The sequence below is a fragment of the Doryrhamphus excisus genome, linkage group LG5 (assembly GCF_037039965.1).
Source record: "Doryrhamphus excisus strain RoL-2023G ecotype Guam linkage group LG5, RoL_Dexc_Guam_v1.1, whole genome shotgun sequence".
Classification (NCBI taxonomy): Eukaryota; Metazoa; Chordata; class Actinopteri; order Syngnathiformes; family Syngnathidae; genus Doryrhamphus; species Doryrhamphus excisus.
The window spans coordinates 6106409-6134175 of record NC_136361.1 but is presented as its reverse complement, the minus strand read 5'-3'; the positions used below and the strand labels follow the sequence as shown (position 1 = coordinate 6134175).

General features: G+C 33.3%; 1 protein-coding gene across 2 annotated transcripts in view; it reads right to left on the bottom strand.

The window, feature by feature from the left end:
* The window catches only part of kcnh2b (potassium voltage-gated channel, subfamily H (eag-related), member 2b), a 365920-nt gene extending 340651 nt beyond the window's left edge, over nucleotides 1-25269 (bottom strand). For both annotated transcript variants that reach the window (XM_058059603.2, XM_058059604.2), the window contains exon 1: nucleotides 24672-25269. In XM_058059603.2, coding sequence (XP_057915586.2) covers nucleotides 24672-24747 — 76 coding nt within the window. In that variant the 5' untranslated portion in view covers nucleotides 24748-25269. The remainder of the gene's footprint in view (nucleotides 1-24671) is intronic.
* Nucleotides 25270-27767: the final 2498 nt, after the last annotated feature.

The following is a 27767-nucleotide window of genomic DNA, read 5'->3' as shown; positions in this document are numbered from 1 at the left end:
ATCAGGAAGTGACCTACGGGGACCTTCGGGGCGGGGCCATGATCACATGTACCAAGTATGATGAAGATCTGACCACGTGGAGCCAAGTTATTCACGTCTACAGTTACGCTCAGCGTGCAAGGCCCGGACATATGAAAATGGGCAAAATTTGGGGGCGTGCCACGCCCACATCGTATGGAAAATCCCAAAATCCTTCGCAATTTAACGTGGGCCATCCGTCTAGTGTCCGTTGATGCAACAACGGACTCATTTGGTCAAACCCCCTAGGAGGAGTTCGTCGAGATACGACCCCAACTTCTGGCACGAAAAAGGCCGCCGCCATCCAAAATGGCCGACTTCCTGTTCGTTTTCCAATATGGGTTCTTGAGACTTTTTGGTCCGTCCTGTCACGATAGACGTCTCCACCAAGTTTCGTGACGATAGGTGAAACTGGTGGCGGGGGCCAATTTTTTCAAAAATTAAAGGTGGCGCTAGAGAGTCAATTTTGGAACATTGTTTTCGGGACCCCCACCAGATCGAAATTTTCGCCAGACCTGACGCGCTTGCAAAATTTGGTGAGTTTTCGGGCATGTTAAGGCCCTCAAAATGGCCGTCCTTTCGTCAGAATAAAAAACGGAACGATTACAATAGGGCTTTCGCACTGGTCAGTGCTCGAGCCCTAATTACGATTACAATAGGGCTTTCGCACTGGTCAGTGCTCGAGCCCTAATAATAAACGGAACGATAACAATAGGGCTTTCGCACTGGTCAGTGCTCGAGCCCTAATAAAATAAAATAAAATAAAATGAAATGAAATAAAATAAAATAAAATAAAATAAAATAAAATAAAATAAAATAAAATAAAATAAAATAAAATGAAATGAAATGAAATGAAATGAAATGAAATGAAATGAAATGAAATGAAATGAAATAAAATAAAATAATTATGTTCATTCATTTTCTACCGCTTATCCTCAGGAGGGGGTGCTGGAGCCTATCCTAGCTGTCTTCGGGCAAGAGGCTGGGTACACCCTGGACTGAAATTTTGTGTCTCACAGTAACTATGGTGCATTTAAGGACTGGCAAAGAAAATGCAACATCTCAATGAGGATACCGACTTAGGAGAAATGACATTTTTCTGTGGGGAAAATGGCCTGTTTTTAAGTTAAGAATGAAAATAAAATAAAATAAAATAAAATAAAATAAAATAAAATAAAATAAAATAAAATAAAATAAAATAAAATAAAATAAAATAAAATAAAATAAAATAAAATAAAATAAAATAAAATAAAATAAAATATCTCAATGTAAATACCAACTTAGGAGAGATGACATTTTTCTGTGGGAAAATGGCCTGTTTTTAAAATTAAAATTAAAATTAAAATTAAAATTAAAATTAAAATTAAAATTAAAATTAAAATTAAAATTAAAATTAAAATTAAAATTAAAATTAAAATTAAAATTAAAATTAAATAAAATAAAATAATTATGTTCATTCATTTTCTACCGCTTATCCTCAGGAGGGGGTGCTGGAGCCTATCCTAGCTGTCTTCGGGCAAGAGGCTGGGTACACCCTGGACTGAAATTTTGTGTCTCACAGTAACTATGGTGCATTTAAGGACTGGCAAAGAAAATGCAACATCTCAATGAGGATACCGACTTAGGAGAAATGACATTTTTCTGTGGGAAAAATGGCCTGTTTTTAAGTTAAGAATGAAAATAAAATAAAATAAAATAAAATAAAATAAAATAAAATAAAATAAAATAAAATAAAATAAAATAAAATAAAATAAAATAAAATAAAATAAAATAAAAATATCTCAATGTAAATACCAACTTAGGAGAGATGACATTTTTCTGTGGGAAAATGGCCTGTTTTTAAAATTAAAATTAAAATTAAAATTAAAATTAAAATTAAAATTAAAATTAAAATTAAAATTAAAATTAAAATTAAAATTAAAATTAAAATTAAAATTATTAAAAAAAAAACTGTAAGCACAGATAATTCTCATACAGTCCAAAATGTGAACGTTTTGAGGCTGTCGCTTGGCAACTCAAAGTTTCATCTCTGGCTACAGATTTTCTTTGATTCTACAGATCAAAGATCGCAGACGGGTTCGACCACTCTGTGATCTAAATGTATTTCTTCTTGAGTCACTCCTTTGTTGACTTGACTGTATGTTTCGGGTCATTGTCATCCACAACCCAGCTTTAGGGTTACAGCTCAGGCCGAGACCACATAAAGTCTTCCTGAAACAGCCTCAAAGCAGAATGTTACCATGTTTACGTTATTTCCCCGACTTGTCCCCGTCCCTAATAAATAATGTCTGCAGCCATGTTGTCCGTCGCTAAGCACATAATTATCACAGTTCCCTTTCTTCATAAAAAACACACACACACATCATTTTTTCAAAAAGGCACATTCTAAATTCAACAGGCCGATCTCACGGGAGACATGAAGTGATGGAAAGCCTGTTCACATATTCATGGAAACAGTGAAGATACGTTGCGGGGTTGCGCTTGATAGCATGCCTCCATGAATTAGCGGCGGCAGCGGTCCTCAGACGCTCGTAAAGCTTGATAGGTTTGTCTGGCTGCAATGAGCACCGGGTAATCCAAAAGGCACCATGGGAGCGTGTGTGTGCGTATATGTGCCAATGTATCGTGCATCACTGACCTTTTGGCTACGTGGTCGTCAATCATTGATAATCGCCGTTGATAAAGGCTTGTTTTTAAGATGTTTGGCTTGATTAGAGCCGGACAACATCCATCCATCTATTTTCTATACCGCTTATCCACACTATGGTTGCAGGCATATGCTGCCAGCCAATCACAGGGCACATATAGACAAACAACCATTCACACTCACATTCATACCTATGGACAATTTGGAGTCGCCATAAAATGATGTTATTTTATTTTTTATTCTTTAGTTTATTCCTGTAAAATTACAACTTTTTTTGTTAGAATGTGACCTTTTCCTTGGAATATTTTGACTTTATTCTCATTACAGTACAGCTGTTTTATAATTGTCTTTATTAAAATTGTTTAAAGGCTGCATGGAGGTGAGTGGTTAGCGTGCAGACGTCACAGCAAGGAGACCAGGGTTCAATTCATGCACGGGGAAAACATGCAAACTCCACACAGAGATGGCCGAGGGTGGAATTGAACCCTGGTCTCCTAACTGTGAGGTCTTTGCGCTAACGCTATATATATATATATATATATATATATATATATATATATTGATATCACTATATCACTACATTGGCAGTTACTATGGTACCCATTATGTCATTGTATGGTTATATCACCTCATACTTTGGTATGTGACAAAAAATAAAATTTAATTAAAATAATAATAATAATTAAAATGATTTTTTAAATTAATTAAAAATTTTAAAAAATTAAATGGAAAATTTAAAAATTTAAAAATTTAAAAATTTAAAAATTTAAAAATTTAAAAATTTAAAAATTTAAAAATTTAAAAATTTAAAAATTTTTAAAAATTTAAAAATTTGTAATTTTTAAATTTTAAATGTAACCCATTATGTCATTATGTCATTGTATGGTCATATCACCTCGTACTTTGGTACGGGACAAAAAAAATAATTACAATTAATGTGAAATAAATAAATAAATTAATTAATTAATCACAAAAATAAAATAAAAATAACTTAAATTATATTAGGAAAGCAGGAAGTGAACAAATGCAACAGTTACTGATTGTAAAAGTACCAGATGGAGGGGTAGGATTTAATAAGCTTTGCTTCTTCCTACTCCTTTTGGACATGTGGAACTGTGAACTGATTATGTGATGCATTCAATTGTAATCTGATGCATGTTCAAATGAAATTAAACCATTACCATTACAGACATATTACCTAATATATTAGAATAAACACGAGAAAACATAGGCTTACATATTAGTTCCTTGTTTTGTTTTGTTTTTCATCGTGTCTTATATTTCTAAAACTGTGATAGAGTGAAGTCATGAAATATATAATTTTTGCAACACTGTGGTAAAAATAATTACCGATTCAATACCTGGCCATGTCATGTTTATAACGATCAATGCCCAACAATCATCAACGGAAGGAGTTGAAGAATTCAAAGCGCCCCTTTTTCCTCCTCCCAGCCATCCCTTGCTTTTCGAGCCATCACTGACAGCTCCTTACTTTCTCTGCAATTTCTCTCTAATGAGCGTTTGAATCCCAGAGAGGCTGATCGAGAGGCTGATTAAAGACCCGCCGCCGCCGCCGTGCAGGAAAACAGCATTTAATATTCACACACATTCAGTGTACAGACACACATATGCATTATAAAAACACGCACACATGTGAACTTAGGTGCACACACGTGTTTTTCCATGCAGACCCACCGACGCAGACTGAATAATTCACTAAGAAAGCAGACCTCGCGGGCTCCTCTGCAGTCTACCGCCTTTGTGCCCCAAAAGCTTGTATGTCTGCACGCGTGGGTGAGTTGTGTATCTGGGAGTGTTATTGTGCTCGGAATCTCCCCGAGTACACTGCGTAGGCGGATGAGGAGGGAAGCCCGTGCGCCTGCGAGAACGAGTCAACACACAGACGGAGAGATAAAGGACGAAGGGGAGAGACGGATAAATGAGAGGCCTGTTCAAATAGGAGCATAGAGAATTAGCACATATGTTGTTACTGGTGCAGACCCATTCAATAACAGGATGGGAGTTTTTTGGGGGTTTTTTTTTCTGCAGGGGTTCTCCGGGAAACTGGGCTATTGCCATGGTAACTGATGATCTGACGCTGCTAAATTTTCACACACAAAAAAGGGGTTGCTACAATTGTTTAGTCAGTCAAACGCCACGGCAAGTTATTCATTGCATATTGCAGATAAATATGATGTTCATAGATAGATTGAATACCAATAATTCATTAAATGAGTCATTGTAAATGATCAATTAATCAATTCGCTTTTCCCCTCCAAACAATTTTTTTTATTTTGTTCTCAAAATATTATTACTTTTTTAAATTATTTCTCTTTAATACTTCAACTCTATGTGAATAAAATTATATTATTATTCCTCATAATATTGATGTTTATTCTTGTAAAATTGTGAGATTTTTCTTATATACGTATATAATATATATATTATATATATGTAAAAATATAATATATATATATTATATTATATATATAATATTTTTGCATTTTTTTGAAATTACAGCTCTTTTAAATATTTTTTCTTTAATATTTAAAGTCAATGCCACTACAATTGGATTATTATTATTATTCCTCATAATAGTCAAGATTATTCTCTTAAAATTCTTACATATTTTTCTTTGTTTAAAAAAATCTTTCAATTTCAACATAATGCTACTAAAATGACATTATTATTTCTTATAACATTTGAGTTTCTGCTAATACCAATAAATCATTGTCAATATTTAAACTCAGTGTGACTAAAATTACACTATTATTATTCTTAATAATGTTCAAGATTATTCTCGTAAACTTGTGAATTTCTGCTCTTAATATTGTTTTTTTTCATGTGAAATTAGAAGTTTATGGCATATTTTTCTTTAATATTTGAATATACTTTTTACTTTAATATTTTAATATAGTCATATATTTTTAATATTTTGACTTTATTCTTGTGAAATTACAGCTTTGTTAAAGATATTTGAACAATGATTTCAACGATACCAAAAATGACATTATTATTATTTCTCATAATATTCGAGATTCTTGCTGAAAAATTGTGAATTTTTTTGCTCAATATTTTTACTTTTTTCATGTGAAATTATAGCTTTTTAATATGTTTGTATTTGCTTTTTAATATATATTTTTAATAAATATATATATATTTAATATATTTTTTAATATATATTTAAAAAATTAATATATATATATATATTTTAATACCACTTTTTACTCGCAAAGCGAGTGGTTAGCGCACAGGCCTCACAGCTATGAGACCCGAGTTCAGTTCCGCCCTCGGCCATCTCTGTGTGGATTTTGCATGTTCTCCCCGTGCATGCGTGGGTTTTCTCCGGGTACTCCGGTTTCCTCCCACATTCCAAAAACATGCTAGGTTAATTGGGGACTCCAAATTGTCCATAGGTATGAATGTGAGTGTGAATGGTTGTTTGTCTATATGTGCCCTGTGATTGGCTGGCGACCAGTCCAGGGTGTACCCCGCCTCTTGCTCAATTTTATTTTATTTTATTTTATTTTATTTTATTTTATTTTATTTTATTTTATTTTATTTTATTTTATTTTATTTTATTTTATTTTATTTTTCTTGTTCAATCATATGTTTAGAATGTGGCATGGGCGTGTAAAAAACAAACAGTGGCGGGCCGCAAATGGCCCCCCGGGCCACTCTTTGGACACACCCTTTAGGTCCCAGCATCTGCCTACTGAGTGAAGACCACAATAGGAAGGGTTCAATGACCTTTCACCATTTATTCCTTTACTATTCCTTTAAGTAGTTAAGGTCTTTTTATGCTTGCATTATTTCCTTTGGGATTCGGATTGGGAACAAATCAGAGGTGAACAAGTGTGATGTTGACATTGTTGGCGTAGTTCAATGAACCGCTGTATTTAACTCGAGGAAAAAGCGTATGTCATCAGTACGTGACTTTGTTGAAACGCAGTATTCTTGCGTACAATACGACCCAGCAGCCCAGTCCCCCCCAACTGTCATTAACAGCCATAATCCCATAATCACAGCAATCCTTAATGGGCTTGTTCGCTGGAAAAGTGTCTCAGTCTACAGTATGTACAGCATCTCGCTGTGTCTTAATGAGGTTTTGGCAGATTTATGCAAATGAGCGCTAATCCTCGGGACGCTGCGGAGTCTTTAACTCGGTGAGCTGACCTTTCAAGGTGGCGTCGGGGAAATAAAAGAAGGATTCCTGACAGCCGAGAGACAGAAAGACTTGGAAGATGAATGAAGGGAATGAATTGGCGATTGCTGCAATATGAGAAAAGGCGTAGCGGCGGCGAAGAAAAGTTATTAAGGCGCCGTTTATTTTTCCGTGCGCAGAAATCCCTCATTCGTCACAGTTATTGAGTGAATTTACACAAAATAAAATCCTTCTTCATAAATGGATTATTTTTCCGTAATTATTGCATAGCAGTAATTAACATGACATCATATACATTATTAGAGCCCTCTAGACATGAAATAACACCCCTATAGTCACCTTTACACTCTTATTACTCAACATAGTCCATACAATAATACAAATGAAGACATTTAAGACATGTAGAAGACTCGTGTTTGTGTTTTGGCGCTCGGGAGCTGAGTGGGCGGCAGACAGGAAGTGATTGGGTAAAGGGTACAGAGTTGAGTTTTAGCTGGGCCGCAGCAGGAGCCCATGTTAGGGGTGATTGTACCTGTTAATTCCTGCTAATTCCAATCTGCAAAAAAAACCTGTTGGCCCAGGTCTGGTGCTTGTGCATCTTATATTACAATAACATTACTGACACCATTACTGTAGAATAATAGAATCTTTTGAAGGCACCTTCCGAATGCTTTTTGTTTGTATTTTGGTTCATTTATATTTATATTTTATTTTAAAAATATCATTAATAATTATTAATAATAATTGCTAATAAAAAGTATTGAAAATTATTACACATTATTTTGAAATTATTACAAATATTTAAAAAATATTTTATGAATTATTATAAATTATTATAAATTATTATAAATTATTGTGAATTATTATAAATTATTATAAATTATTATAAATTATTATAAATTATTATAAATGATTGTGAATTATTATAAATTATTATAAATTATTTAAAAAATATTTAAAAATATGAACAAATTATTTAAAATTATTAACCATTATTTAAAAATTATTTACATTTATTTAAAATTATTTAAACTTATTAAATTAGGCAAAACTACATGGAATTTACTTAACCAGGTATACGTACTTTTGGACTAATATTACGCCGTATTTAACAACAAAACAACATGATTCATTAACTCATTCAATACCGAAGACATATTTATATGTTTTTATAATACAGAACGCCCCACCCCAACAACATATTTTGCGGTTTTTGGGGGCGAGAGGCAAAAAGAAGGTGATGATGCAACTCTCCACTAATGCATTTCAGTTCAGAGCAATTTTAAACCATAACCGTTTAAACCGTTAACAAAATAAACAACCCCATTTTTGTGTTGTTTATGTTGGTATAATTCAGTGGTTCCGGTACTAGGGTTGCCTTTTGAAAACTGTCTGCGATTGAACGAGCTAATGAATAGGCCAATGATGCAAAGTATTTTATTTTTAAAATATTATTAAAATAATTAATCATTATTAATAATAATTGGTAATAATAATTATTGAAATTACTAATGTTTTTATTAATAATTATTACAATTATTAAATGTTGTTTAAAAAATGTATGTTTAAAATAATTTTGAAAGTATTGAAAATTATTAAACATTATTTTGAAATTATTAAAAAATATTTTAAAATATTTTTACAATTATTAGAAATTATTAAACATTATTAAAAATATTATAAAATATATGACAAAATATTTAAAATTATTACAAATTATTTAAAAATATTTAAAATTATTTAAAATTATACAAAATTATTTAAAATTATTTACAATTATTTAAAATTATTAAATTGGGCAAAACTACATAGAATTTACTCAACCAGGTATACTTTTGGACTAATATTACGTCGTAAACCCCATTTTTGTGTTGTTTATGTTGGTATAATTCAGTGGTTCCGGTACTAGGGTTGCCTTTTGAAAACTGTCTGCGATTGAACGAGCTAATGAATAGGCCAATGATGCAAAGTATTTTATTTTTAAAATATTATTAAAATAATTATTCATTATTAATAATAATTGGTAATAATAATTATTGAAATTATTAATGTTTTTATTAATAATTATTACAATTATTAAATGTTGTTTAAAAAATGTATGTTTAAAATAATTTTGAAAGTATTGAAAATTATTAAACATTATTTTGAAATTATTAAAAAATATTTTAAAATATTTTTACAATTATTAGAAATTATTAAACATTATTTAAAATATTAAAAAATATATGACAAAATATTTAAAATTATTACAAATTATTTAAAAATATTTAAAATTATTTAAAATTATACAAAATTATTTAAAATTATTTACAATTATTTAAAATTATTAAATTGGGCAAAACTACATAGAATTTACTCAACCAGGTATACTTTTGGACTAATATTACGTCGTAAACCCCATTTTTGTGTTGTTTATGTTGTTATAATTCAGTGGTTCCGGTACTAGGGTTGCCTTTTGAAAACTGTCTGCGATTGAACGAGCTAATGAATAGGCCAATGATGCAAAGTATTTTATTTTTAAAATATTATTAAAATAATTAATCATTATTAATAATAATTGGTAATAATAATTATTGAAATTATTAATGTTTTTATTAATAATTATTACAATTATTAAATGTTGTTTAAAAAATGTATGTTTAAAATAATTTTGAAAGTATTGAAAATTATTAAACATTATTTTGAAATTATTAAAAAATATTTTAAAATATTTTTAAAATTATTAGAAATTATTAAACATTATTAAAAATATTTTAAAAATATATGACAAAATATTTAAAATTATTACAAATTATTTAAAAATATTTAAAATTATTTAAAATTATACAAAATTATTTACAATTATTTACAATTATTTAAAATTATTAAATTGGGCAAAACTACATAGAATTTACTCAACCAGGTATACTTTTGGACTAATATTATGTCGTAAACCCCATTTTTGTGTTGTTTATGTTGGTATAATTCAGTGGTTCCGGGTACTGAAAGGGTTGTCTTTTGAAAACTGTCTGCGATTGAACGAGTTAATGAATAGTCCAATTATGCAAAGTAGACGACAACATCACCCAACACCCGCACCGTAAACGCTATAAAAACTGAGCTTCCGCTGTATTATTGTTGAAAATAAGCTAAAGTGTTTATTGACTTCATATAATAATTACCGTGCAGATCAGGGTTTTAAACATTCTCAGTCTTCGTTTTTTTTTCACTTTTACATCAAAGTAAACATTGATCGTCTCCGAGCGTGTGAACCTCACTTGACAAGGTGCAGTCGATGCATCTCTGCTCAGTTATTATTCCATCCAAGCAGGCAAACTAAAAACCTGGCAGGGATGTCTGTGTTGATGCTTTAGCGCTAGCGCTATTTTATAAGCTGATGATGTCAACGCAGGTGAGAAAACAGATCAGAGGGGTTCGTCTTCCCGTCGATTGCCGTGTTGTCGCAAACATTCCACTCTGACTGAAAATATGCTGGTTTGAGGGCTTTCATAAGTTTGAACTCTCTCGTCTCGACTGGGGACGTAATGCTCTCCACTTACTGGCGTATCACAAAGTTTCTAGTGATGAAACAACACTGCAACGCTTTTGATAGAAGATGTTTCAATCCTCCAGAGATCTACAATCTGTAATTTGACTAAAAGCTACGTCCACACACAAAACTACATATCGTAGTACCACTGAGGAAAAGACAGGAAGCAGAAGTGGAGGTAGCAGAGTTGAGGATCTCATTGGGAGTGACCAGGATGGATAGGATCAGGAACGAGTACATAATGGGGCATTACATGCTAGAAGCCTTGGAGATAAAAATAAATAAATTATTAGTATGATCTTTGCTGTTTTTTTCTAAATATTTAATATTATGAAATTAAATATAAAATTTTAAATTTTTTAAATTTATTTTTTTATTAAAAAAATAAAATTTATAAAATAATATTTTTTATATGATATATTATTTATAAAAATATATAATAAATATATAATAATATATATAATATTATATAAAAAATATAAAAATAATATTATATTATTTTTATATTATATTTTCCTTAATATTTTGACTTTCTTCTTAAATAATCTTCATAAATTTTCTCTGTAATGTAATGACTTTATTCCCCTAATATTTTGACTGTATTCCCATATTTTCCAAAAGTTTCCAAAACTTTATTCTGTTTTGTTTGCTGCTCACTTTAAAATATTTAATTTTTTTTTTCTTTCATATTTTTATTCAAGTTTATTCTTGTAAAATTGCTACTTTTTTGTTAGAGTACAACTCTTGTCTGGTAAAATTTTGTTTTTTTCAAACAAAACTACACTCGTAGTGCCACTGAGCAGAAGTGGAGGTAGCAGAGATGAGGATCTCATTGGGAGTGACCAGGATGGATAGGATCAGAAACGAGTACATAATGGGGCATTACATGTTAGAGGCCTTGGAGATAAAAATAAATTATTAGTATGATCTTTGTTGTTTTTTTTCTAAATATTTAATATTATAAAATTTAAAATAAAATTTAATATTATAAAATAATATTTATATATTATATTTTCCTAAATATTTTGACTTTCTTCTTAAATAATCTTCATAAATGTTCTCTGTAATGTAATGATTTCATTCCCCTAATATTTTGACAGAGTGGAATGTCCTTACACCTAAATACAGTGGATAGCGCTATGCATAACACCTGGTGTGCCAGAGAATAAGAAGACATTGCAGGAAGGACCAGTGTTGGGGAGTTAGACCATGCGAGTAAGCTGGCTCATAAAAAAATGACACAAATGGCCCCCGGGCCTCACTTTGGACACCTCGAGCTTTCAATGTTTCCCATAGATTCAATGGCCTTGGTCATAAACACATTATAATGGGACTTTCTGTGAATGTCCTTACATTTAAATACAATGGATGGCGCTATGCAACATATGTAGATTGTCATAACATCTGGTGTGCCAGAGAATAAGAAGACATTGCAGGAAGGACCGGTGTTGGGAAGTTAGACCATGCGAGTAAGCTGCCTCATAAAAAAATGACACAAATGGCCCCCGGGCCTCACTTTGGACACCCCTGGCTTTCAGTGTTTCCCACAGATTCAATGGCCTTAGTCATAAACACATTATAATGGGACTTTCTGTGAATGTCTTTACACCTAAATACAGTGGATAGCGCTATGTGTCATACCTCATAATAACACCTGGTGTGCCAGAGAATAAGAAGACATTACAGGAAGGACATTGCAAGTAATTATTTTTCAGGAAAAGGATCAAACAGGATGTCAATGAGGACGAAGAGCAGGAAGAGTGCGCTATTTTGTATTTATATATATATATATACAGTGAAGAAAATAAGTATTTGAACACCCTGCTATTTTGCTATTTCTCCCACTTAGAAATCATGGAGGGGTCTGAAATTTTCATCGTAGGTGCATGTCCACTGTGAGAGAGATAAACTAAAAAGAAAAATCCAGAAATCACAATGCATGATTTTTTAACAATTTATTTGTGTGATACAGCTGCAAATAAGTATTTGAACACCTGAGAAAATGAATGTTAATATTTGGTACAGTAGCCTTTGTTTGCTATTACAGAGGTCAAACGTTTCCTGTAGTTTTTCACCAGGTTTGCACACACTGCAGGAGGGATCTTGGCCCACTCCTCCACACAGATCTTCTCTAGATCAGTCAGGTTTCTGGGCTGTCGCTGAGAAACACGGAGTTTGAGCTCCCTCCAAAGATTTTCGATTGGGTTCAGGTCTGGAGACTGGCTGGGCCATGCTAGAACCTTGATATGCTTCTTACGGAGCCACTCCTTGGTTTTCCTGGCTGTGTGCTTCGGGTCGTTGTCGTGTTGGAAGACCCAGCCACGACCCATCTTCAATGCTCTGACAGAGGGAAGGAGGTTGTTCCCCAAAATCTCACAATACACGGCCCCAGTCATCCTCTCTTTAATGCAGTGCACTCGTCCTGTCCCATGTGCAGAAAAACACCCCCAAAGCATGATGCTACCACCCCCATGCTTCACAGTAGGGATGGTGTTCTTCGGATTGTACTCTTCATTCTTCTTCCTCCAAACACGCTTATTGGAATTATGACCAAAAAGTTCTATTTTGGTCTCATCTGACCATAAAACTTTCTCCCATGACTCCTCTGTATCATCCAAATGGTCATATGCAAACTTAAGACGGGCCTTGACATGTGCTGGTTTAAGCAGGGGAACCTTTCGTGCCATGCATGATTTCACATCATGACGTCTTAGTGTATTACCTACAGTAACCTTGGAAACGGTGGTCCCAGCTCTTTTCAGGTCATTGACCAAGTCCTGTCGTGTAGTTCTGGGCTGATTCCTCACCTTTCTTAGAATCATTGAGACCCCACGAGGTGATATCTTGCATGGGGCTCCACTCCGATTGAGATTGACCGTCATGTTTAGCTTCTTCCATTTTCTAATGATAGCTCCAACAGTGGACCTTTTTTCACCAAGCTGCTTGGTAATTGCTCCGTAGCCCTTTCCAGCCTTGTGGAGGTGTACAATTTTGTCTCTGGTGTCTTTGGACAGCTCTTTGGTCTTCGCCATGTTACAAGTTAAAGTCTTACTGATTGTATGGGGTGGACAGGTGTCTTTATGCAGCTAACGACCTCAAACAGGTGCATCTGATTCAGGATGATACATGGAGTGCAGGTGGACTTCTAATGGGCAGACTAACAGGTCTTTCAGGGTCAGAATTCTAGATGATACACAGGTGTTCAAATACTTATTTGCAGCTGTATCACACAAATAAATTGTTAAAAAATCATGCATTGTGATTTCTGGATTTTTCTTTTTAGTTTATCTCTCTCACAGTGGACATGCACCTACGATGAAAATTTCAGACCCCTCCATGATTTCTAAGTGGGAGAAATAGCAAAATAGCAGGGTGTTCAAATACTTATTTTCTTCACTGTATATATATATATATATATATATATATATATATATATTTTGTTTTCTCATAATTTTAGGACTTTAAACATTTTTATTTTTTCAAATTTTTCCTCATACTGTTACAACCTTATTCTCATAAAATTAAATTTTTTCCCACTTACTATTTTGACTTTATTCTTGAAAAATGTTCTTTCTTATAAATGTTGTCCTCGTAGTTATTATTCCCATAATATTTTGACTTTATACCCATTTTTCTTTTTTTTGTGTGTTTTTTCATAATTTTAACTGAAATTTTAATTGAAAATGTTGTCATAGTTCAACTTTATGCTACTAAAATTTCTGTAAAAATATCAAAATTACAAATACTTTCCATTTTTTTTTTTTTTTTTTTAGTTGAAGCTGGCTCATAAAAAAATGACACAAATGGCCCCCGGGCCTCACTTTGGACACCCCTGGCTTTCAGTGTTTCCCATAGATTCAATGGCCTTGGTCATAAACACATTATAATGGGACTTTCTGTGAATGTACACCTAAATACAGTGGATAACGCTATGTGCCATACCTCATAATAACACCTGGTGTGCCAGAGAATAAGAAGACATTGCAGGAAGGACATTGCAAGTAACTATTTTTCAAAAAAGGGATCAAACAGGATGTCAACGAGGACGAAGAGCAGGAAGAAGACAGCAAGTGAGGTCAGCTGTCGGTGTTTACGCGAGTCCAAGTTTACGAGTGCGTGCGTGCTGTGCAACACGTGACTGTGTGGACTTGAGAGAAGGAAGAAGGGGCAGCAGCACAACCCCCCCCTCGTCACTCTACCCAAACTCCAGCACTATCGCAACTCTTCCCACTCGGCCAAATGAAACAGATGGAGCTCGGGAATGAAGCTAACCACCTGGGAAGCCCCTCTCGCTTCTCTCTTGATTGTGTATTGGTGCAATAAAGCAACTAAAACTACCACATTTTCATCTTCGCTTCTTCATTTTGGAGGATGCAGCTGGACAATGACATATTGTATAATATTAATATTAAGTTTTACAGCCCAAATCCAATAGTGTGTGTGTGCGAGTCCGACGCTATGTTGCCACACTTCCATGTCTTCTCACAGGGCCACAGAAGGCATCTCTTCCTCCCTCCCCCACTGGGAAGATGAAGGGATGCTCTTCAAAGCGAGGAAGCTCCAAACGTTCAGGTCGACGACCTGCTGTTGTTGGCTAACTCATTCAATGATACGAAAAAAGGGACATCACTGTATTCCAGAATTAACGTCCACAGGATGCTAACTAGCTAAGCATTTTTTGGATATCAATTGGACTACATGAAATTTTATCTAAAGATTTGTTTTAGTTTTAAATCGAATGCACTTGTTTGTTTATATGTGCCCTGTGATTGGCTGGTGACCAGTCCAGGGTGTACCCTGAAGACCGCTGGGATAGGTTCCAGCATACAACTCCAATGAGACTGAATGAACTAAATAAAAATGTAAAATAAAATAACTTGTACTAACAAGTGACTTAAATAAAAGCATAAAAATGATGAATAATAAAAAATGAAAGTGTAAAATTACTTGAAAAATATTGAAAAAATGCAAAATACTTATATACTGTAGAAGTTTAAATTAAAGTTTAGGTTTAAAAAGCATAAAAATGACTTAAATATAAATGTGAAAAAATAATACAATTGACTTTAAAATGTTAGTAAAATAATTCAAATAAAAGCATGAATAACAAATAAAAACAAATTAAAAATGGCTTAAATAAAAGTGTAAAAAAATACAACTAAAAATATGAATGACTGAAATAAAAGCTTAAAAATAATACAAATAAATAAAAAAACAAAACTGACTTAAATATAACCAAGAAAAAATTAAAAAATGACTTTCAAATGTTAATAAAATAATTCAAATAACATAAACAACAACTATATTCAAATTAAAAATGACTTAAATAAAAGTGTAAAATAATACACCTAAAAATATGAATGACTGAAATAAACGCTTAAAAATATAACAAATAAATGAAAAACAAAAATTACTTAAGTATAAATGTGAAAAAAGTAACAAAAATGACTTTAAAATGTTAATAAAATAATTCAAATAACATAAACAACAACCATATTCAAATTAAAAATTGTAAAAAGTGTAAAAAAATACAACTAAAAATATGAATGACTTAAATAAAAGCTTAAAAATAATACAAAAAAATACAAATTTAAAATGACTTCAATAAAACAAAAAATAATACAACAAAAATATGAATGACTGAAATAAATGCTTAAAAATAATATAAATAAATACAAATTAAAAATTACTTCAATAAAACGTAAAAAATAATACAACAAAAAATATGAATGACTTAAATAAAAGTGTAAAAAAAAAAAAAAAAAAAAAATGTGTCTCGCTTTAATGACCATTGGAAAATGTGGGTCCCAAGTGGAGACCCTTTGAGAACCCCTGGACTAGAAGACAATGGACTATGATCACCTCTGCTGTTTTCTCTCCATAACATTGCTTCATTTGAATAAATAGCCATTTTTTTCGGGGGGGGGGGGGTAGGATTTGGTTAGTTTATTGCAAACAACAGCACATTCCTAAAGTCAAACAATCTCCTGGGATGGATTGTGTTTGGGTATTGACGTTCCAACACAACAGTAGTACTAAATCACCCCAAAACAATTAAATCTCTCTCTGACATGAAAAACAACATTTTTAAATCAAGGTAAATCTTAGCTGTCTTCAAGTCTGGGAGGTTCAATTCCATTTTTTTTGCACATAAATTGTAAAAGTTATGTGAAAGTACCTGCTTATGGTAGACATAAGTGTGTGCACCACAGAAGGAGAGAGACAGTGGGAGGATGTGTGGGTGGGGGTGTCGAAGGAGGAGGGGGGGTGGGGGGGCAGTTGCCATGGTGATGAAAGTGTGTGTACTTTAAGCTGTCGAATGGTAACATCCTCCAGGGAGGACGGTGGATTCAAGCATTGTAATTGGCCGACGTCCTTCTCTAAGGAGCGCAACAAATAACACAAAGCCCCAAAAGGTTGCCGTGGCCTCACAATGAGGTCATAAGTGTTGTTTGTTGTTTGTGGGGGAGCATGCGCTCCAACATATGCGGGGGAAAGCATGAAAATCACACAGAGAGGCGAGGATTAAGTCGGGAAGGTGGGGCATCGACACTTATTTATACAGGATTCTTATTAGTAGGATTTCTTATATATACTTGGAATATTTTCCTAGTTACAGCATAGAAAACCTGTTTACTACCTTTAAAATACGGTTTTAACATGATTAGAGCCCTCTAGCCTTGAAGTAACACCCCTATAGTCACCTTCAGACTCATATTACCCAATATAGTAGACATAATAACACCTAATAGGACATTGATTTTTTTTGTGCTTCTCATACCTGATATCCGTACAATAACCATAGTTAATGTATACTATTAGAGCCCTCCAGACATGAAATAACACCCCTATAGTCACCTTCAGACTCATATTACCTAATATAGTAGACATAGTAACAGTAATAGGCCATTGATTTTTTTGTGCTTCTCATGCCTGATATCCGTACAATAACCAATAATTAATGTATACTATTAGAGCCCTGTAGGCTTGAAATAACACCCCTATAGTCACCTTCAGACTCATACTACCCAATTTGGTAAACATAATAACAGCTAATAGGCCATTGATTTTTTTGTGCTTCTCATGCCTGATATCCGTACAATAACCAGTAATTAATGTATATTATTAGAGCCCTCTAGACATGAAATAACACCCCTATAGTCACCTTCAGACTCATATTACCCAATATAGTAGACATAATAACACCTAATAGGACATTGATTTTTTTGTGCTTCTCATGCCGGATATCCGTACAATAACCAATAATTTATGTATACCATTAGAGCTCTCCAGACATGAAATAACATCCCTATAGTCACCTTCAGACTCATATTACCCAATATAGTAGACATAATAACACCTAATAGGACATTGATTTTTTTGTGCTTCTCATGCCTGATATCCGTACAATAATTTATGTATACTATTAGAGCCCTCCAGACATGAAATAACACCCCTATAGTCATCTGCAGACTCATAGTACCCAATATAGTAGACATAATAACAGCTAATTGACCATTGATTTTTTTTGTGCTTCTCATGCCTGACATCCGTACAATAACCAATAATTTATGTATACTATTAGAGCCCTCAATGCTTGACATAACACCCCTATAGTCACCTTCAGACTCATACTACCCAATTTGGTAAACATAATAACAGCTAATAGGACATTGATTTTTTTGTGCTTCTCATGCCTGATATCCGTACAATAACAAATAATTTATGTATACTATTAGAGCCCTCTAGGCTTGACATAACACCCCTATAGTCACATTCAGATTCCTATTACCCTATATAGTAGACATAATAACAGCTAATAAGCCATTGATTTTTTTGTGGTTCTCATGCCTGATATCCGTACAATAATTTATGTATACTATTAGAGCCCTCCAGACATGAAATAACACCCCTATAGTCACATATAGGCTCATATTACCCACTATAGTAACATAATAACAAGCAATAAGCCATTTAAGATATAAATAAGGATAGTAGTAGTGTTGCCTAGTGGGAGCCGAGTGGAAGGGCGGACAGGAAGTGTTTTCAAACGGATGCACCCGGAAGTAAGAGACTAAAATTGTGCCTGCAGATTTGTCCCAGCCATATATGACATCACTGCTAATAAACATAAAAACATAAAAGTAGCATTAATCCGAGCTAGCAAGCTTACACAGCTGAGGCACGTACCAAATGTGTAATAACTAGGGCATATAAAAGTCATTTAGTAGTACTGTGCGTAGTAAAATACGTAGTGTACTAAGTTCCTGCATGCATGGAAGTCAAACATTACACTAACTATTGATTTTCCTCCAGCGGACGCGTCGATAATCTGGATGCAAAACAGCTTTGACCTCTCGGTCATGTGTGTGTAATCATCCAATGAACATCTATATCCTGACAGGCCATATTTAACAGGCGTGGTACAGTACCCTTGACCTGATTGATTCATATCTGGCCTGCATGCATTAGCATACTTGATTCTGTAAAAATACACATTTTCAGCCTTAATTTCATCCATAATACATGTATTGCCATAATACTTTGTAAGTATTTGCATGTTTGCATGTTCTCCCTGTGTATGCGTGGGTTTTATCCGGGTACTACTCCCACATTCTTATAATTTGTATTAATTTTTTATTAATTATTTTTGATACAAAATTATCTATTTAATTTAATATATTTATATATATTTCATTTAATATATTTATATAAATTTTATTTATTATATATATACATTATTCTTATAATTTTGGAAAAAATAAAGTTGAAATATTAATTATTTATATTTATATAATAATATATATTTATTTAATATGAATTACATTTACATTTAAAAAAATATTTAAAAAATACATTGTTTTAGTTAAAGTTAAAGTTTTACTATTAAAAAAAAAATATATATATATATATATATACATTACAAAAAGAAAATCTACAAGGATTGTTAAAGAAGAAAGTTTATAGAAATATAATAATATGCCTGCGATTGGGGTGGTTAGCACGCAGGCCTCACAGCTAGGAGACCCGAGTTCAATTCCACCCTCTGTGTGGAGTTTGCATGTTCTCCCTGTGCATGCGTGGGTTTTCTCCGGATTGTAAAAATGTAAAATAAAATTAATTGTACTAACAAGTGACTTAAATAAAAGCATAAAAATGATAAATAATAAAAAGTGTAAAAAAATAAAATAATAAAAATAATAACTTAAATGAAATGAATAAATATTGATAAAATGCAAATACATTAAAGTTTAGGTTTAAATGAAAAATAAATAAAGCATAAAAATGACTTAAATATAAACGTGAAAAAATAGATTAAAAAATATTAAATAAATTGGTTTTAAAATGTAAAATAATTCAAATAAAAGCATGAATAACAAATAAATACAAATTAAAAAATAAACGTGTTAAAAAATAATACAACAAAAAATATGAATGATGGGCTCCAGCAAACCTGTAACTCTCGTGAGGATAAGCGGTAAAAAATGAATGAATGAATGAGTGTAAAAGTGACTATAGGGGTGTTACGTCATCTCTAGAGGGCTCTAATAGTATATTTAGAAGGTCATAAACAGGCTTCCTATGCTATAACTACAAAACTATCCCATTTTTAAATAACTCAGCAGAAATTCACTCATCACGGTTAGTTCAGGAACCAATTAAACGCAATATTTTTAATACTCATTACTTTTGTGTGATCAGGTGTTGTCCACTACAGAATATATCCGACAAATAAAGTTTTTTCCTCCTTAATCATCCCCTCCAAGGTTGACTATTAAGCATCCACGGTGTGTGATCCGAGGACATTATTTGAAAAGCACTACACCACATTGGAGATAAATTAGTCTGCCATGGTTACCCGAGCGTGGAGATTGTTTTTTTTTTTTCGAATCATTCCTTCCCCACCTGTAATGACTTCCATCACAAATAGCACGACAACTTAAAAAACCTGCTTCTGACTGTCGCCTGGATGAAGTTCACTCAGCCGGCGTGCTGATAAGGAGCCATCAGAGAAGCCAAAAGCTCCCACTAGATTTTATTTTGCATCATCTGAGCTGGTGATGAGCCATGAAAAAGTACTCGGCTCCACTCTGTGTGGAATAGTCGACATACAAATAAAATACGACGATGTCTTTCCCCGTCTGGTTCATCTTCAAACTGAAATATAGCCTATAATAAAGGAAGTTCTAAAAATTTTTAATTTTAGCAAAATAAAGTTGAAATATAACCTTTTTTTAATTTATATAATACATTTATATTATAATATTAATAATATATTTATATAATATCTTATACTATAATATATCTTCGGGCGAGAGGCGGATTTACACCCTGGACTGGTCGCCAGCCAATCACAGGGCACATATAGACAAACAACCATTCACACTCACATTCATACCTATGGACAATTTGGAGTCGATAATTAACCTAGCATGTTTTTGGAATGTGGGAGGAAACCGGAGTACCCGGAGAAAACCCACGCATGCACGGGGAGAACATGCAAACTCCACACAGAGATGACCGTGGGTGGAATTGAACCGTGGTCTCCTAGCTGTGAGTTAAGAATGATAAAAAATGACATACATTGTGCACCTTTTCATTGTGCTGAAGTTAAGAATAAGGGCCAATTAAAAAATGAAATGCAAGCTGAATTCTTCGGACTCCCCTGACTAAGCGGTTCCACTATAACCAGTATTGAAGTCACCAATGGTTCTATTGTCAGAACCCTATATGGTACGTATACGGTGCATGAGTTTCATAGAATTGTCAAGACTGCAGCTGTATGTCATCTCCAGCCCCTCATGAGACTACTAGACCTTAAAGAAGGGGCTCTCCATGTCCATTAGCATGCTTTGGTAGCCAAAGTAAAAGACCTGCTGCAACCACATGACAACTCTTGGGAAGGAAATGAGCCACTGAGGGACATTTGGAAAAGCACTGATGTGTGCTTATGGACCCCCACATAAATAATCACCCCCCGTCGGACATAAAGAGGCAACGTGCTACCAGATATGCTCGTATGAGAAATGCACACAGCGTAATGACATGTACCATAAAGCGGTGGAATATGTTCACCTCTGTGGCGTCACAGAATTCCTGTTCAAGGTTATGCTGGGGGAGCCCAAAAAGAAAGGAAATTACCCGGAATACCTTGTGGGTTACACATCCAATTAAATTACTACTGCTTTGCATGTATATTGCTGTGTAAGTCTTTCTTCCTTAAGAAAAAGCTTAAAGCTGGTATTATTTGCGGATGATACCACTGCTTTTTGTTCTGGGGGGAGTACAGATGAAATCATTAGAAAGGTCAGAGAAGAAATGGTCACACTAAAAAGACAGTTTGATGATAATAGATTGAACCTAAGTAAAACTAAAATCATGCAATTAAAATTAAAATTAAAATTAAAATTAAAATTAAAATTAAAATTAAAATTAAAATTAAAATTAAAATTAAAATTAAAATTAAAATTAAAATTAAAATTAAAATTAAAATTAAAATTACCCATTATGTCATTGTATGGTCATAACACCTCGTACTTGACAAAAACATTTATAAAAAATGTTTTAAAAATAAAAAATTGAAAAATTGAAAAAATAAAATTCATACAATAAAGTAAAAAATAATAAAATAAAACTAAAATAATAAAAAATAAAAATTAATAAAAAATAATACTTAAATTATATTAGGAAAGCAGGAAGTGAACAAATGTAACAGTTACTGATTGTCAAAGTACCAGATGGAGGGGTAGGATTTAATAAGCTTTGCTTCTTCCTACTCCTTTTGGACATGTGGAACTGTGAACTGATTATGTGATGCATTCAATTGTAATCTGATGCATGTTCAAATGAAATTAAACCATTACCATAATATTTTCCAAATATTGGAAATGTTTCTATTAACTTGGATCTCAGTGAACATATTCCATATGTTTCTTACTGTACCAACTCCACTCCACTCCACCTGATGATGGCAAGAGAGTTGATCAAGAGGAACTAATTTGTTTCACACAGCTGCTACGGGAGACTTATGCAAGCAACACCTGGCAACCCGAGTTGATACAACAGAGCGCTACCACCCTATCACCATCCTCCTTGTCTGCATCACACCCTGGGGTGCATTTCCAGAGGAAAGGTGCCATTGTTGACCACAGAGAGGCTCGTTTGAAGTCCGCTCACGCAGTCAAAAGTGGGGGGGGGAGTGGGTGTGGGGGGGGGTATAAATGATTTGCATCAAAGATAACACAGCTGCAGGATGGAGTGAGGGTGGATTTCAGCCTGGTTACGTTTTGCAATAAAGAAACACTAGAATTCCATGCCCAAGGGCACCATGAAACATTTAGTACAGTATATAATACACTGGATATATTGTCTGTGTTTGTTTTTTATGATCTTGTGTGCAGGATAAAGTTTTTTCCATATTACATAAATAGAGAAAAAAATGCAAACTTCATCATCGCTAAGCAGTGTGAAACGACAACATCAGCATAATTACTGTCCAGTTATACAGTGACTTAATGTTCAAACTAGCTATTTTCATAAGTAGATTATTATGCTAGGTGTTAGCATGCTAACATTAGCATGCCAGCATTGCAGGGACATAACATGAGCACTACAGTTTTTGGCGATTTTCATGAATATGATATAGAGCTCTTACCACTAGATTGTAACATGCTATAATGTTAACATGCTAAAATAATTATACTAATATTGTTAGCATTTCCAGAGGGTTAGCATGGTAACATTAGCATGTTATTTTGCTAACCTAATTTTACCATTTTTTTCAGAGTAAGCACTTGTATAAACACTTGGCACTATTATGCTAGATGTTAGCATGCTAACATTATTACACTGAAATTTTTTTGCATTTTCAGGGGTTAGCATGCTAAGGATATGCTAACAGATTTTCATGAATATGATTTTGAGCACTTACCACTAGATTGTAACATGCTAATGTTAACATGCTAAAATAATTATACTAATATTGTTAGCATTTCCAGAGGGTTAGCATGGTAAAATTAGCATGTTATTTTGCTAACCTAATTTTACCATTTTTTTCAGAGTAGGCACTTGTATAAACACTTGGCACTATTATGCTAGGTGTTAGCATGCTAACATTATTACACGGAAATGTTTAGCATTTTCAGAGGTAGGCACTTATATAAACACTTGGCACTATTATGCTAGGTGATAGCATGATAATGTTAGCATGTTACCATTGTAACATAATTATACTAATATTTTTGGCATTTTCAGAGGTCGGCACTTACACAATTATGCGAGTGTAGCATACTAAAATTAGCATTAACATTTGCATATTATTTTGCTAACATAATTTTACAATTTTTTATTGTCATTTTCTGGGGTAAGCACTCATACAAACATGTGTTAGCACAATAACGTTAGCATTTAGCATACTAAAATAACGAACTAACTTAAATGTATTTTCATTTCAGCGCTATTATAATAATGTTAGCATGCTAACATCAGTTAACGTCATTATGTCATTTAAACCCTTCTATTGTATGTTTTCTATTGCATGGTCACGGAATCTAAACATGTAGATAAAATAAATGTAGGACTAATATTTATGGGGGGTATTTTTGTAATGTGGGGGGACAGTCTGCGCTGTCCAAATGTTTTCCTAGTGAATAATGAATTCTTTCATTTTTAGAAGATACCAAGGACCAATGGCATTTTTTTTACTTTTGTTTATTTTTCAAGATTTATTTGAGTTTGTTAAAAATATATATATTTAATAAAAATGTAATTATACTATTTTGCTGATATTGTTACAATATAAATAAAGAATAAAGAATAGTTTACCTAAAATAACACTGTTTATAATCACGATCAACAAATTAAAGGCAGAAAAATCATAAAACGTGTTCCAATGTATTTATCATCTTATTAATAATACATTAATCTTTATTTTTTGGAATATGCCAAGGGCCAGTTAAGCAAAAAGGAGCTGTTTGGACATCCCTGGTGTAAAGACAAGCTCTCTTCTATTGGGAATGGTATTTTTAGGATGCACATATAATAATATGTAAATAATAAATAAATATAAATAAATATAATATAAATAAATAAATAATATAAATATATATAAATATAATTAAATAAAAAAACAGTCCTAAAACAATCCTAAATATAATATAATAAAATATAATATATTTATTATATAATATTTAAATATATAAAAAAATAAATATAATTAAAAATAATTTAAAAACATAAAAAAAAACAGTCCAATACACCAATACTTGAAAACTATGAAATATCATTAGTGGACAAACACAGAAAGAACTTACTTTGACTGTCGAATTTCCTGATGATGGTGTCCAGGAAGGTGTTCTGAGGAGCCACATGGCCTCTCCGGACCGGCATCTTCGATGCAGTGGCCCCGGGACTTTACCAAGACTTTTACTGGACTTTTTTTTTCTTCCCAGACTGCTGGGTCCAGTCTCCGCGGTACCAAAAAGGAAGCGACACGATGTAACAGTTGTAAAGAGGAAAAGTTGCGTCCTTCCTAGAAACGCACCGCAGCTGTGAGGCGTTCAGTGCCTCCCGTTGACAAGATGCGGGCAGCGACGGTGTGTGTGCGCTTGTGTCCCCCCCACCTCTGCTCCGTGTCGGTGCTGGTGGGGAGGGAGGAGGGAGCTTGTCAGGTGATATTTCCTTCCCTCAGTGGATCATCCACACACACCTTTCATGGCGCACCACAGTGAGGCGGACCCGGGGAGCGTCGCTGTGGTTGCGTCCGTCCATGGAGGCTTCTGGTGCTGGAGCGTCAAATTGTTCTTAATGAATCCATATTTATTCCAGAAAGAAGCCCGAATCCACTTTGATGAGTATGTCGGAGGTGTTAATCCGCCTCCTCTTCCTCCTCCTATGCTGGATGATTTGAGCTCCAGCGGCTCAAGCTGCGCCTCTTTAACCCTTCACGGAAAGCACCACCCCGCCTGCTTTTTCGGGATTTAAAAAAAATGTCCAAAAACGTCACTTTATGTTAAAGTATCAAAATCATACTGGGATAGTTGATGCAAATATCGATTACAGCGATGCCAAGTGTGATACCGCGTCGATACTACCCCGATGCGTAGAACATTGTTGATATTGTTACATACGTACTTCATCATGACGTGATTCATAATATTGAACTTTTTTTTAACAATGTTTGACTTATGTGAATTAAAAAATAATTTAAAAATCCAATAAAAATTAAACATATTTTCCTGAATTTTTTGTCCTTTGTCCAAAGCAGTATCGCTCATTAGTGATATCGAAACCAGGCAAAACTTTGTATTATGCATTATTACGTTATTCAAAACACTACATTGTGCCTTTTTTAATATCTTGACTCTTTTTATGCTCAAAATATACTTTGAATTGAACCAAAGAACATAATAATAATTTTTAAAAATAGTGAAAAACAGTGAAAGTTATTACATTTCTTATTAGCGTTTTTGCTAATTATGGCATATGCGTTACATCAGGCTTGCCTATTTTAATGCTAGCAACTTATTTTATATGAATGCACAGAATAAATACAATGAGAACAATTTAACTGTAATATTTGACACCCTATTAAAGTATTAGAATTATTAAATTGCTTTAAAATTACCTTTTAATGGCTAAAAAAAAAGCTTAGCTAGCTTACCTGACAGGCGGCCATTTTAGGGAAGCCTGTGATGACCATAACTGTCATGTGACATAACTGTCACATAAAAATGTTTATGTTATTTGTCACTTTGGGACATAGTGGGTGAAATTTAAGCATAAAACTGAATATGACACTTCTTCAGGACGTTTAAAGTGTTTTTTCATATGTGTTAAACATCGCAAGGCATCGCAGGAGGGGTCCATTGTGGTTCAATGGCTTGTTTCACCAGCCAAACGTCTGCCGTCGCCGGTGTTTGGAATATTAATCCATGCTCTTTAAACGAGGGGTTAATTTGACGCTGTAGGGAAGTATTCCATCGTTTTATAGAAAGATGAGTTAAAGAAAAACAGCCGTATAAGAGATAAACATGGCGTGTGTATTGCTGCATTAAGAATTAAGTCACCTCACGAGCTCTGCATTACGTCACAGCGTGGGGTTTCCCTCCCGTCAGGCTTGCGATGGTGCCTTCATTGACTGTCGGATATAACGCAATTACAGCACAACATTCTCACCACACGCATCTCGACTCTGAATATGAATTAATTAATAGTAAAACACATTTAATTAATAACAACAAACATAACAACACGAGTTGTAGTCAAATAACAACATAATATATTTTTTGCTTTTTCTTTGGCTTTTTGGGGGAGCCACCCTAGATAGAAGAGTTACTGCATGGCTATGTTGGAACACTGATTAATTATTACTATCATGTATTATATTTTATTAATGACACTTACCATATTGGGGTTAAAAAAACAGCGCCACCTTGTGGTGCATTTGTTAGAAAAAAATGTAATTGTTTTCTATGTGGCACTTCAGGAATTGAAGAGTTACAAAATGATTTCATCCAATTGGTGATCTTTACTTCCCCAGGTAATAAAATATATTAAAGCTGAATACAGTACAATTAACTGTGAATTATATTTTTATTTTTATATTTTTTATATTATATATATGTTATTAATATAATAAAATAATATTATATTTTTATATTATTATTATTTATTTTATTATTATATTTTATTATCATATAATTATATTAATTATATTATATAATTAATATTTTTATTTATATTTAATATTTTGTAATTAAGCAAAGTGATCTGATTGGTCCATCCACAAGAAGTTGCATCATTCATTTCCTTATCTATTTATTATTGAGTGAGTAAAACTGCCTTGTTTTGTATCCACAGGCCAAAAAGCGCACGGCATTGATCAAAATGACCTGCACGGCATCATGAATGCACCCCCCCCCCCCACCCCTTTCTTCTTCTTCTTCTTCCAGTGATCACGGTTTTAATGATTAGAAAAAGGTGATGGATTACAGCCTCGTAGTTAGACGAGGCCTGAAGATCTATTTGTCAAAACGTGACATTTTAGTATGAATTAAAAATGCATCAGTTCCCGCTCTTATTACACACTGGAGTATTCAGTGCATTAGCTGAAAGCCAGAGGAGGCAGGACCCCTCTTCAACAGCCTTATTTAGTCAAGAAGACAGCGAGGGGGGAGGGGTAGAAGGGTCAAGAGGGGGTAGAGGAGATCTCTTGGTATGGATCACAGGAATATCGCGTGGAATTTTTGATGATAGTACAAATGTGACTATACCTTTATTTAACACGTCATCATGTAATAGTTGTGCCTGAACTATCAACACTTAATATGAAATGACATCATATAACATACTGTATGTGTAAAAATGCTTTATCTTTATTGATTATTGCTCTGTTTAAGTGTATGTGA